This window comes from Berghia stephanieae, chromosome 11 (genome assembly GCF_034508935.2).
Source record: "Berghia stephanieae isolate SIO BIC M18660-M18661 chromosome 11, UCSD_Bste_1.3, whole genome shotgun sequence".
Classification (NCBI taxonomy): Eukaryota; Metazoa; Mollusca; class Gastropoda; order Nudibranchia; family Aeolidiidae; genus Berghia; species Berghia stephanieae.
The window spans coordinates 644,942-657,647 of record NC_088370.1 but is presented as its reverse complement, the minus strand read 5'-3'; the positions used below and the strand labels follow the sequence as shown (position 1 = coordinate 657,647).

The following is a 12,706-nucleotide window of genomic DNA, read 5'->3' as shown; positions in this document are numbered from 1 at the left end:
ATCTCCAGTACTAAAGCTGTATGGATTGGATAGACTGTTATCTATCTCCAGTACTAAAGCTGTATGGATTGGATAGAACTGTTATCTATCTCCAGTACTAAAGCTGTACGGATTGGATAGAACTGTTATCTATCTCCAGTACTAAAGCTATATGGATTGGATAGAACTGTTATCTATCTCCAGTACTAAAGCTATACAGATTGGATAGAACTGTTATCTATCTCCAGTACTAAAGCTTACAGATTGGATAGAACTGTATCTATCTCCAGTACTAAAGCTGTACGATTGGATAGAACTGTTATCTATCTCCAGTACTAAAGCTGTAAGATTGGATAGAACTGTTATCTATCTCCAGTACTAAAGCTTACGATTGGATAGAACTGTTATCTATCTCCAGTACTAAAGCTGTAGATTGGATAGACTGTTATCTATCTCCAGTACTAAAGCTTATGATTGGATAGAACTGTTATCTATCTCCAGTACTAAAGCTATACAGATTGGATAGAACTGTTATCTATCTCCAGTACTAAAGCTTAGATTGGATAGAACTGTTATCTATCCAGTACTAAAGCTGTACGATTGGATAGAACTGTTATCTATCTCCAGTACTAAAGCTGTACGGATTGGATAGAACTGTTATCTATCTCCAGTACTAAAGCTTAGGATTGGATAGAACTGTTATCTATCTCCAGTACTAAAGCTAGTACAGATTGGATAGACTGTTCTATCTCCAGTACTAAAGCTATACAGATTGGATAGAACTGTTATCTATCTCCAGTACTAAAGCTTACGGATTGGATAGAACTGTTATCTATCTCCAGTACTAAAGCTGTACGGATTGGATAGAACTGTTATCTATCTCAGTACTAAAGCTGTATGGATTGGATAGAACTGTTATCTATCTCCAGTACTAAAGCTGTACGATTGGATAGGACTGTTATCTATCTCCAGTACTAAAGCTTACAGATTGGATAGAACTGTTATCTATCTCCAGTACTAAAGCTTACAGATTGGATAGAACTGCTATCTATCTCCAGTACTAAAGCTATAGGATTGGATAGAACTGTTATCTATCTCCAGTACTAAAGCTTACAGATTGGATAGAACTGTTATCTATCTCCAGTACTAAAGCTGTACAGATTGGATAGAACTGTTATCTATCTCCAGTACTAAAGCTATCGGATTGGATAGAACTGTTATCTATCTCCAGTACTAAAGCTATACAGATTGGATAGAACTGTTATCTATCTCCAGTACTAAAGCTATACAGATTGGATAGAACTGTTATCTATCTCCAGTACTAAAGCTATACGATTGGATAGAACTGTTATCTATCTCCAGTACTAAAGCTTACGATTGGATAGAACTGTTATCTATCTCCAGTACTAAAGCTTACGATTGGATAGAACTGTTATCTATCTCAGTACTAAAGCTGTACAGATTGGATAGAACTGTTATCTATCTCCAGTACTAAAGCTATACGATTGGATAGAACTGTTATCTATCTCCAGTACTAAAGCTATACAGATTGGATAGAACTGTTATCTATCTCCAGTACTAAGCTATACGATTGGATAGAACTGTTATCTATCTCAGTACTAAAGCTATACGATTGGATAGACTGTTATCTATCTCCAGTACTAAAGCTGTAGATTGGATAGAACTGTTATCTATCTCCAGTACTAAAGCTGTAAGATTGGATAGAACTGTTATCTATCTCCAGTACTAAAGCTTACAGATTGGATAGAACTGTTATCTATCTCCAGTACTAAAGCTGTACAGATTGGATAGAACTGTTATCTATCTCCAGTACTAAAGCTTACAGATTGGATAGAACTGTTATCTATCTCCAGTACTAAAGCTGTACGATTGGATAGGACTGTTATCTATCTCAGTACTAAAGCTGTATGGATTGGATAGACTGTTATCTATCTCCAGTACTAAAGCTATCGATCTTATCATTCTACAGCTTAGATTGGATAGAACTGTTATCTATCTCCAGTACTAAAGCTGTACAGATTGGATAGAACTGTATCTATCTCCAGTACTAAAGCTGTACAGATTGGATAGAACTGTTATCTATCTCCAGTACTAAAGCTTAGGATTGGTAGAACTGTTATCTATCTCCAGTACTAAAGCTGTACAGATTGGATAGAACTGTTATCTATCTCCAGTACTAAAGCTTAGATTGGATAGAACTGTTATCTATCTCCAGTACTAAAGCTTACGGATTGGATAGAACTGTTATCTATCTCCAGTACTAAAGCTATACGGATTGGATAGAACTGTTATCTATCTCCAGTACTAAAGCTTAGATTGGATAGAACTGTTATCTATCTCCAGTACTAAAGCTGTACAGATTGGATAGAACTGTTATCTATCTCTAGTACTAAAGCTATACAGATTGGATAGAACTGTTATCTATCTCCAGTACTAAAGCTATACGATTGGATAGAACTGTTATCTATCTCCAGTACTAAAGCTATACAGATTGGATAGAACTGTTATCTATCTCCAGTACTAAAGCTGTACAGATTGGATAGAACTGCTATCTATCTCCAGTACTAAAGCTATACGGATTGGATAGAACTGTTATCTATCTCCAGTACTAAAGCTATACGGATTGGATAGAACTGTTATCTATCTCCAGTACTAAAGCTATACAGATTGGATAGAACTGTTATCTATCTCCAGTACTAAAGCTATACAGATTGGATAGAACTGTTATCTATCTCCAGTACTAAAGCTATACAGATTGGATAGAACTGTTATCTATCTCCAGTACTAAAGCTATACAGATTGGATAGAACTGTTATCTATCTCCAGTACTAAAGCTATACAGATTGGATAGAACTGTTATCTATCTCCAGTACTAAAGCTATACAGATTGGATAGAACTGTTATCTATCTCCAGTACTAAAGCTGTACGATTGGATAGAACTGTTATCTATCTCCAGTACTAAAGCTGTACAGATTGGATAGAAACTGTTATCTATCTCCAGTACTAAAGCTTATGGATTGGATAGAACTGTTATCTATCTCCTCAAGCTACTATAGCTATTACGATTGGTATAAGTACTGTTAATCTATCTCCAGTACTAAAGCTATACAGATTGGATAAACTGGTTATCTATCTCCAGTACTAAAGCTATACGGATTGGATAGAACTGTTATCTATCTCCAGTACTAAAGCTATACGGATTGGATAGAACTGTTATCTATCTCCAGTACTAAAGCTATACGGATTGGATAGAACTGTTATCTATCTCCAGTACTAAAGCTGTACAGATTGGATAGAACTGTTATCTATCTCCAGTACTAAAGCTTATACGAGATTGGATAGAACTGTTATCTATCTCCAGTACTAAAGCTATACAGATTGGATAGAACTGTTATCTATCTCCAGTACTAAAGCTGTATGATTGGATAGAACTGTTATCTATCTCTAGTACTAAAGCTGTACAGATTGGATAGAACTGTTATCTATCTCCAGTACTAAAGCTGTACGGATTGGATAGAACTGTTATCTATCTCCAGTACTAAAGCTATACAGATTGGATAGAACTGTTATCTATCTCCAGTACTAAAGCTATACAGATTGGATAGAACTGTTATCTATCTCCAGTACTAAGCTATACAGATTGGATAGAACTGTTACTCTATCTCCAGTACTAAAGCTATACAGATTGATAGAACTGTTATCTATCTCCAGTACTAAAGCTGTACAGATTGGATAGAACTGTTATCTATCTCCAGTACTAAAGCTATACAGATTGGATAGAACTGTTATCTATCTCCAGTACTAAAGCTATACAGATTGGATAGAACTGTTATCTATCTCCAGTACTAAAGCTATACGGATTGGATAGAACTGTTATCTATCTCCAGTACTAAAGCTGTACAGATTGGATAGGACTGTTATCTATCTCCAGTACTAAAGCTATACAGATTGGACAGAACTGTTATCTATCTCCAGTACTAAAGCTGTACAGATTGGATAGAACTGTTATCTATCTCCAGTACTAAAGCTGTATGGATTGGATAGGACTGTTATCTATCTCCAGTACTAAAGCTGTATGGATTGGATAGGACTGTTATCTATCTCTAGTACTAAAGCTGTATGGATTGGATAGAACTGTTATCTATCTCCAGTACTAAAGCTGTACAGATTGGATAGAACTGTTATCTATCTCCAGTACTAAAGCTGTATGGATTGGATAGAACTGTTATCTATCTCCAGTACTAAAGCTGTACAGATTGGATAGAACTGTTATCTATCTCCAGTACTAAAGCTGTATGGATTGGATAGAACTGTTATCTATCTCCAGTACTAAAGCTGTACAGATTGGATAGAACTGTTATCTATCTCCAGTACTAAAGCTGTATGGATTGGATAGAATTGTTATCTATCTCCAGTACTAAAGCTATACAGATTGGATAGAAGTTATCTATCTCCAGTACTAAAGCTATACAGATTGGATAGGACTGTTATCTATCTCCAGTACTAAAGCTATATGGATTGGATAGAACGGTATCTATCTCCAGTACTAAAGCTATACGGATTGGATAGAACTGTTATCTATCTCCAGTACTAAAGCTATACGGATTGGATAGAACTGTTATCTATCTCCAGTACTAAAGCTGTACAGATTGGATAGACTGTTATCTATCTCCAGTACTAAAGCTGTACAGATTGGATAGAACTGTTATCTATCTCCTAGTACTAAAGCTATACAGATTGGATAGAACTGTTATCTATCTCCAGTACTAAAGCTGTAGGATTGGATAGGACTGTTATCTATCTCTAGTACTAAAGCTATACAGATTGGATAGAACTGTTATCTATCTCCAGTACTAAAGCTGTACAGATTGGATAGAACTGTTATCTATCTCCAGTACTAAAGCTATATGGATTGGATAGAACTGTTATCTATCTCCAGTACTAAAGCTGTACAGATTGGATAGGACTGTTATCTATCTCCAGTACTAAAGCTATACGGATTGGATAGAACTGTTATCTATCTCCAGTACTAAAGCTGTACAGATTGGATAGACTGTTATCTATCTCCTAGTACTAAAGCTATACAGATTGGATAGAACTGTTATCTATCTCCAGTACTAAAGCTGTACAGATTGGATAGAACTGTTATCTATCTCCAGTACATAAAGCTGTACGATTGGATAAACTGTTATCTATCTCCATACTAAAGCTATACGGATTGGATAGAACTGTTATCTATCTCCAGTACTAAAGCTATATGGATTGGATAGAACTGTTATCTATCTCCAGTACTAAAGCTGATAGATTGGATAGAACTGTTATCTATCTCCAGTACTAAAGCTTAGATTGGATAGAACTGTTATCTATCTCAGTACTAAAGCTGTACAGATTGGATAGAACTGTTATCTATCTCCAGTACTAAAGCTATAGGATTGGATAGAACTGTTATCTATCTCCAGTACTAAAGCTATACGGATTGGATAGAACTGTATCTATCTCCAGTACTAAAGCTGATACAGATTGGATAGAACTGTTATCTATCTCCAGTACTAAGTATAGGATTGGATAGAACTGTTATCTATCTCCAGTACTAAAGCTATCAGGATTGGATAGAACTGTTATCTATCTCAGTACTGAAGCTTACGGATTGGATAGAACTGTTATCTATCTCCAGTACTAAAGCTTATGATTGGATAGAACTGTTATCTATCTCCAGTACTAAGCTATACGATTGGATAGAACTGTTATCTATCTCCAGTACTAAAGCTGAGATTGGATAGAACTGTTATCTATCTCCAGTACTAAAGCTTATGGATTGGATAGAATGTTATCTATCTCCAGTACTAAAGGTATGATGGATAGAACTGTTATCTATCTCCAGTACTAAAGCTAACGATTGATAGAACTTATCTATCTCAGTATAAAGCAAGATTGGATAGAAACTGTTATCAATCTCAGTACTAAAGCTGATACGATTGGATAACATGTTATCTAATCCCAGTACTAGTATCACAAGTGGAACAACACCACATCTATATCACAAGGGAACACACCACAACTTACTGAAACACTACTCCATATAACACAGTGGATACACACACGAATCTTATCACAAGTGAACAAACACACAATCTAGTATCACAAGTGGAACAAAACACACACAATCTATATCACAAGTGGAACAACACACAATCTATATCACAAGTGGAACAACACACAATCTATATCACAAGTGGAACAACACCCATCTAATCACAAGTGGAACAACACACACAATCTATATCACAAGTGGAACAACACACACAATCTATATCACAAGTGGAACAACACACACAATCTATATCACAAGTGGAACAACACACACACAATCTATATCACAAGTGGAACAACACACACACAATCTATATCACAAGTGGAACAACACACACAATCTATATCACAAGTGGAACAACACACACAATCTATATCACAAGTGGAACAACACACACAATCTATATCACAAGTGGAACAACACACACAATCTATATCACAAGTGGAACAACACACACAATCTATATCACAAGTGGAACAACACACACAATCTATATCACAAGTGGAACAACACACACAATCTATATCACAAGTGGAACAACACACACAATCTATATCACAAGTGGAACAACACACACAATCTATATCACAAGTGGAACAACACACACAATCTATATCACAAGTGGAACAACACACACAATCTATATCACAAGTGGAACAACACACACAATCTATCAGTGGAACAACACAATCTATATCACAAGTGGAACAACCACACACAATCTATATCACAAGTGGAACAACACACACAATCTATATCACAAGTGGAACAACACACACACAATCTACATCACAAGTGGAACAACACACACAATCTATATCACAAGTGGAACAACAACACCACAACTATATCACAAGTGGAAACACACATTTCACAATACACCACATCTATATCACAAGTGGAACAACACCAATCTATCAATGGAACACACACTACAACAATCTATATCACAAGTGGAACAACACACACAATCTACATCACAAGTGGAACAACACACCCAATCTATACCACAAGTGGAACAACACACCCAATCTATACCACAAGTGGAACAACCACAACTATCACAAGTAACAACACACATATATCACAAGTGGAACAACACACACAATCTATATCACAAGTGAACAACACACACAATCTAATCACAAGTGGAACAACACACACAAATCTATATCACAAGTGGAACAACACACACAATCTATATCACAAGTGGAAAACAACACACATCTATATCAAGTGGAACAACACACACAATCTATATCACAAGTGGAACAACACACACACAATCTATATCACAAGTGGAACAACACACACAATCTATATCACAAGTGGAACAACACACACAATCTATATCACAAGTGGAACAACACACACAACATATCATGCAAACAACAATTAACAAACAACACACAATCTATATCACAAGTGGAACAACACACACAATCTATTCAGTGACACCCACATCTATTCAAGTGGAACAACACACACAATCTATATCACAAGTGGAACAACACACAATCTATATCACAAGTGGAACAACACACAATCTATATCACAAGTGGAACAACACACAATCTATAATATACGGTCCTATGATAAAATGGGGGTCCCAAAAGCTCAGTTGGGAGATCACTCGCTTCACATGCAAAGGGACCGATCCTGGGTGGAGGTTGAGATTTTTTTCTACCCCCCCCCCCCCCCAGCATTGATTGGGTAGCTGGGTCTGTTAGATATAGTGGAAAGTATTTTGCGACAGACTAATGTCCTATCCAAAGGGTATCAAGTAACTGCTATTGTCCGTTTTACGCTATAGATACCTGGATAAATGCTGGCTCCATGATGTGTATGGTGAGATAAACTTCGGCTCAATGGCTCTGAAGGACTACTTATAATATCTAGTCCTAAACTCAAGCTTTAATATAGCACAATATCCACTAAACGTGCTCAAAGCACTTTAGAAAGGGTCCCTGACTAACAGCAACACTTAACATATAGAACGGGACATGACCCCTGTTAGGCGATATTACAATTTTTTTTTTCAGACAGGGACAACGCTGTTAACGGCCAGGTTCTCATTTTACATCTGAGTACGGTGAGAGAATGTGAGTAAAGAGCCTTTTCTAAGGACTCAATTATGTGCAGAATGAGGCTCAAACCCAGGACCTTCCAATCCGAAGACCAAATCAACCTATGATAAATCATCCTTGATAAAAACGACTCACCCTAAAGAGAAGACAGAGTTGAATAGGCCAGAAACCACTGCATATGTGTCCAGATTGTCTTCAAAGCCAACCTCTCTGGAAAAGAAGCCAAATAGTTTTAAAATATAATTTATTGCAGTGGAGTTGTAGATTGTAAAACGACCATTTTCTATTTAATACTGAAAGGAATAAGAAGATGTTACAAATTTTAAAGAACCTTATTATATATTTGCCAAATTGTATTTTTTGTTAACGCTAAGGCTTCAAAAATACTGGAACAATCATCAAAAGATTTTGCATGTTTATGTTTTTAAGGTTTTACGGCGCTTGCAACACATTAAGGTCATATCAGTGCCAGTAAAAAGGAAGAAAATGGGATACCAAAAAGTTCTAGAATTACAATTAAAGCACAAAAGAAAAGGTAAGACACAGGGGAATTGGTTCAAATAGGAAACAGATGTAGATTCCAAGAGCACACTATCAAAGAGCTTAGTTTGAGATCACTAAAAGTCTCATCCAGACACAAATACAGGTCCCAAATAATAGGAATACACTTAAATCTTTTACAAATCATATATAATATAAACAAAAAATAATACAGTGCATAACAGAGAGAAGATTTACAAGGAAAAAAATATCATCTCCCAAAACTAACTATACATTTGAATGTTTCCCTCTTAGCCAAGGCATCTGGCCAGGACCAGGACAAAACCAAGGAATCTCAGGAGTGATTGGGTAACTGGATCTATTAGATCTGGTGGAAAGTACTTTGCAATAGACTAGCGTCTTATCCAAGGGATAGCAAGCAATTTATATTGTCCGCTTCACTCTATAGAAACCGGGATACACTCCGGCTCCATGGGCCGAATGGCTCTGAAGGACGACTGTCATGATTGTGGCAGATTATTTCAACATTCAGCTTCCGAGTTCATCCTGATATAAATTTTAAAAAATTATAAAATAAAATTCCCTTTATTAATTCATCCCATAGGGGAAATTAATTTGTCTTTAGGGTCTATTCTGAGCGAAGACCGAAATAACCCAGGCGTCAGTCACAGTGCAGCACCGCAAATTGAGCTAGGGCGAGGTGACTTGTTCAAGGCCTCACAGCACAGTGACAGGTGATCAGACTCGGTACCTTTCGGGTACGAAGCAAAGACCATAACCCTGAGCCTGAGCCATGCTGTTCGTTCTACCTGAATGAAACACGGCTTTGATACAGTGGGTCAAATTTCATATCGACTGAACTCACAAGGCTCCGAGGACCAGACACTTGATGTTGGGGACGGCCACCATTCCGATGCCAATTCCAAGCAAGACAGAACCGATCACTATCAGCCACAGAGCACTGAAATAATGGAAAACAGAGTGACAAGTTAGTGTTACAAATTAGGGAACAGGCACCGGTGTAAGATAAAGCTCTGAAAAAAGGGAGTTTCTTTATTACGAAACCTGCCAAAACTCGACAAAGTTATGGGAAGTGGTCACCAGTGGGGAGTGAACCAGGGACTCGGGGAAGTGTACACCAGTGGGGAGTGAACCTGGGACTTGGGGAAGTGTACACCAGTGGGGAGTGAACCTGGGACTATGGAAAGAGGATATCAGAGGGAAATTAACCTGGGACTATGGAAGACGGATACCAGTGAAAACTGAAGCCAGACTATGGAAGAAGGGCACCAGAGGGGAATGAACCTGAGACTACAGGAGGTTGGCACCAATGGGGAATGAACCTTGGACTTCGAGAGGTGTTGAGTGAAGTCGGGAATGTGTGATTTGGTCACCAGTGCTAACTCATGAGTGCAAAACACATTACTAAGCACATAACATCCATTTGTCTAATCATTTCCTTGTACCCTCAGACCCAAATTGACACTCATCGACAAAAACACATTACCAAGGACAAACCTTCGAGTTGTCATATCATTTGCTGGAACCCTCAAACCCAATTTAGTACTCGTGAGTCCAAAACATTACCAAGGACAAACCTTCGAGTTGTCCAATCATTTGCTTGAACCCTCAAACCCAATTTAGTACTCGTGAGTCCAAAACATTACCAAGGACAAACCTTCGAGTTGTCCAATCATTTGCTAGAACCCTCAAACCCAATTTAGTCCTCGTGAGTCCAAAACATTACCAAGGACAAACCTTCGAGTTGTCCAATCATTTGCTAGAACCCTCAAACCCAATTTAGTACTCGTGAGTCCAAAACATTACCAAGGACAAACCTTCGAGTTGTCCAATCATTTGCTTGAACCCTCAAACCCAATTTAGTACTCGTGAGTCCAAAACATTACCCAAGGACAAACCTTCGAGTTGTCCAATCATTTGCTAGAACCCTCAAACCCAATTTAGTATTCGTGAGTCCAAAACATTACCAAGGACAAACCTTCGAGTTGTCCAATCATTTGCTAGAACCCTCAAACCCAATTTAGTCCTCGTGAGTCCAAAACATTACCAAGGACAAACCTTCGAGTTGTCCAATCATTTGCTAGAACCCTCAAACCCAATTTAGTACTCGTGAGTCCAAAACATTACCAAGGACAAACCTTCGAGTTATCCAATCATTTGCTAGAACCCTTGGATCAAATGCAGTATTGAGTTCAAACATTTCTAAAGACTTACCATCGCCAGCTTCAACTCTCTGACTAAATTTAATACTCGCTGTGAGTCCAAGACAATACTGCTACACCGTAATGACATGTGCTATATACACTGTTGTTTGTTTGTTTGTTTTTAAGGGTTTTACAGCACTTGCAACACCATAAAGGTCATATCAGCGCCAGTAAAAAGGAAGGACAATGGGATAGTAAAAAGTTCTAAAATTACAATCCAAGTACCAAAGAAAAAGGGAGACAAAGGGGAATTGCTTCGAATAGGGAACAGATGTAGATTCCAAGAGCACACTATCAGTGTACTTAGTTTGAGATCACCTACAAGTCTTATCCAGATAAAAGCTCAGGCCCCCAGTAAGAGGAACACACTCAAATGTTTACAAATCATAATATATGTAAAACAAAAATAATACAATGCACGACAGAGAGATGATATACAAAACAAAATATTATCTCCCAAAACTCTAACTACACATTTGACTGTTTCCCTCCCAGCCAAGTAATCTCATTTCAAGGCAAAGACAGAAAGCAAGTTGGAAAACAGATATAGGGGGATAGAAGATACAGTAAGTGCCTCCTGCCCACTATAGGAGGTCAGGAACCCCACCCCGCCATACAACCATCTATATATGTGTCAGTGCATGTTTTGGATTTGCATTTTCTGAAAGCAATTGCTCCCCAGAGCATTTTAATCTTTATTTGAAGTAAATCGGGTGATTTTTCATGAAGTTCTGGTCAGATATATGGGAAAGGTATCCAGGAACTTTTCTCAAATTTCATACTTTCTCAACTTGACTAGCTGTAAAAATTATTTAAAAGTGAAATAAAGCTTTGATATTTCCCAAAGATGTAAAAAAAAAAGGGTTGATTTAATCATTTATGACAAGAACTCATTTTTGATAGAAAATTGACCTTTTAACTAAACCTGGCAATATCTCAGTTCAAATATTTTCACCATCCGACTGATGACGTCATTCATTGTAACATATACTGTAAGACAAAGAACTGAACAAGAGTGTATGAAAGGTCCTGGACAAAACTTTGTCTGGCACCTTCCATACACACTTGTTCAGTTCTTTATCTTACACTGGTGCCTGCTCTTTAATTTCTTAATTTGATATATATATATTTATATATACTGTACCTGGGTAAAAATGGCAGCCAAGGGGAAGGTCCCAGGAGAAAGAAAGATATCCCAAAGCCCATCTGTCCTATGACGACCAAACTTCCGATAAAATTCTGTTCAAAGAAATATGGGCCAATTTCAAACACGAAATAAATTTGTGCTAACTTCAAAGCAGCTTTATATAACAACAAAACTAGTCATGACAAAGATAAACATGACGGCAAGCTAAATGAAGATAATGACAACAATGGTGACAATGATGATGGTGATAAAAGTGGTGATGAAGATGGTAGTGATAGTGATGATGATAATGATGTTGATAATGATGATGACGATGATGATGATGATGATAATAATGGCATAGATAAAGACATGTTGAGTAAAAGCCAATAATACAAACCTCAAGATCAAGTTCAACGTCTTTATCTGAAAATGGCGGATTTTTGCCCATCACTGCAGATTTTATACAATTACAATTATGCGGTGATTTTCTCCATTGTTGTGTTATTGAGTTGAAAGATAAATGTTTAATAGTTGACCAAATTTGTTGTTGTTGTTGGTAATATCTAGGGTTTCTAGAGTGTTCCATTCCTTGATGGTTCTAGGGAAGAAACTGTTTTTATATTTGTTGGTTCTGTGTGTTGGGGTTGTGAACTTACTGTTATGATAATCTCA

General features: G+C 37.2%; 1 protein-coding gene across 1 annotated transcript in view; it reads right to left on the bottom strand.

Moving 5' to 3' along the window:
• The window catches only part of LOC144957130 (MFS-type transporter SLC18B1-like), a 66,401-nt gene that overhangs the window by 17,118 nt on the left and 36,577 nt on the right, over window positions 1–12,706 (bottom strand). The window contains exons 9-11 of the mRNA XM_078888149.1: window positions 12,050–12,144; window positions 9,546–9,641; window positions 8,315–8,389 (exon numbers count right to left, since the gene is read on the bottom strand). Of these exons, the coding sequence (XP_078744275.1) occupies window positions 8,315–8,389; window positions 9,546–9,641; window positions 12,050–12,144 (266 nt within the window). The remainder of the gene's footprint in view (window positions 1–8,314; window positions 8,390–9,545; window positions 9,642–12,049; window positions 12,145–12,706) is intronic.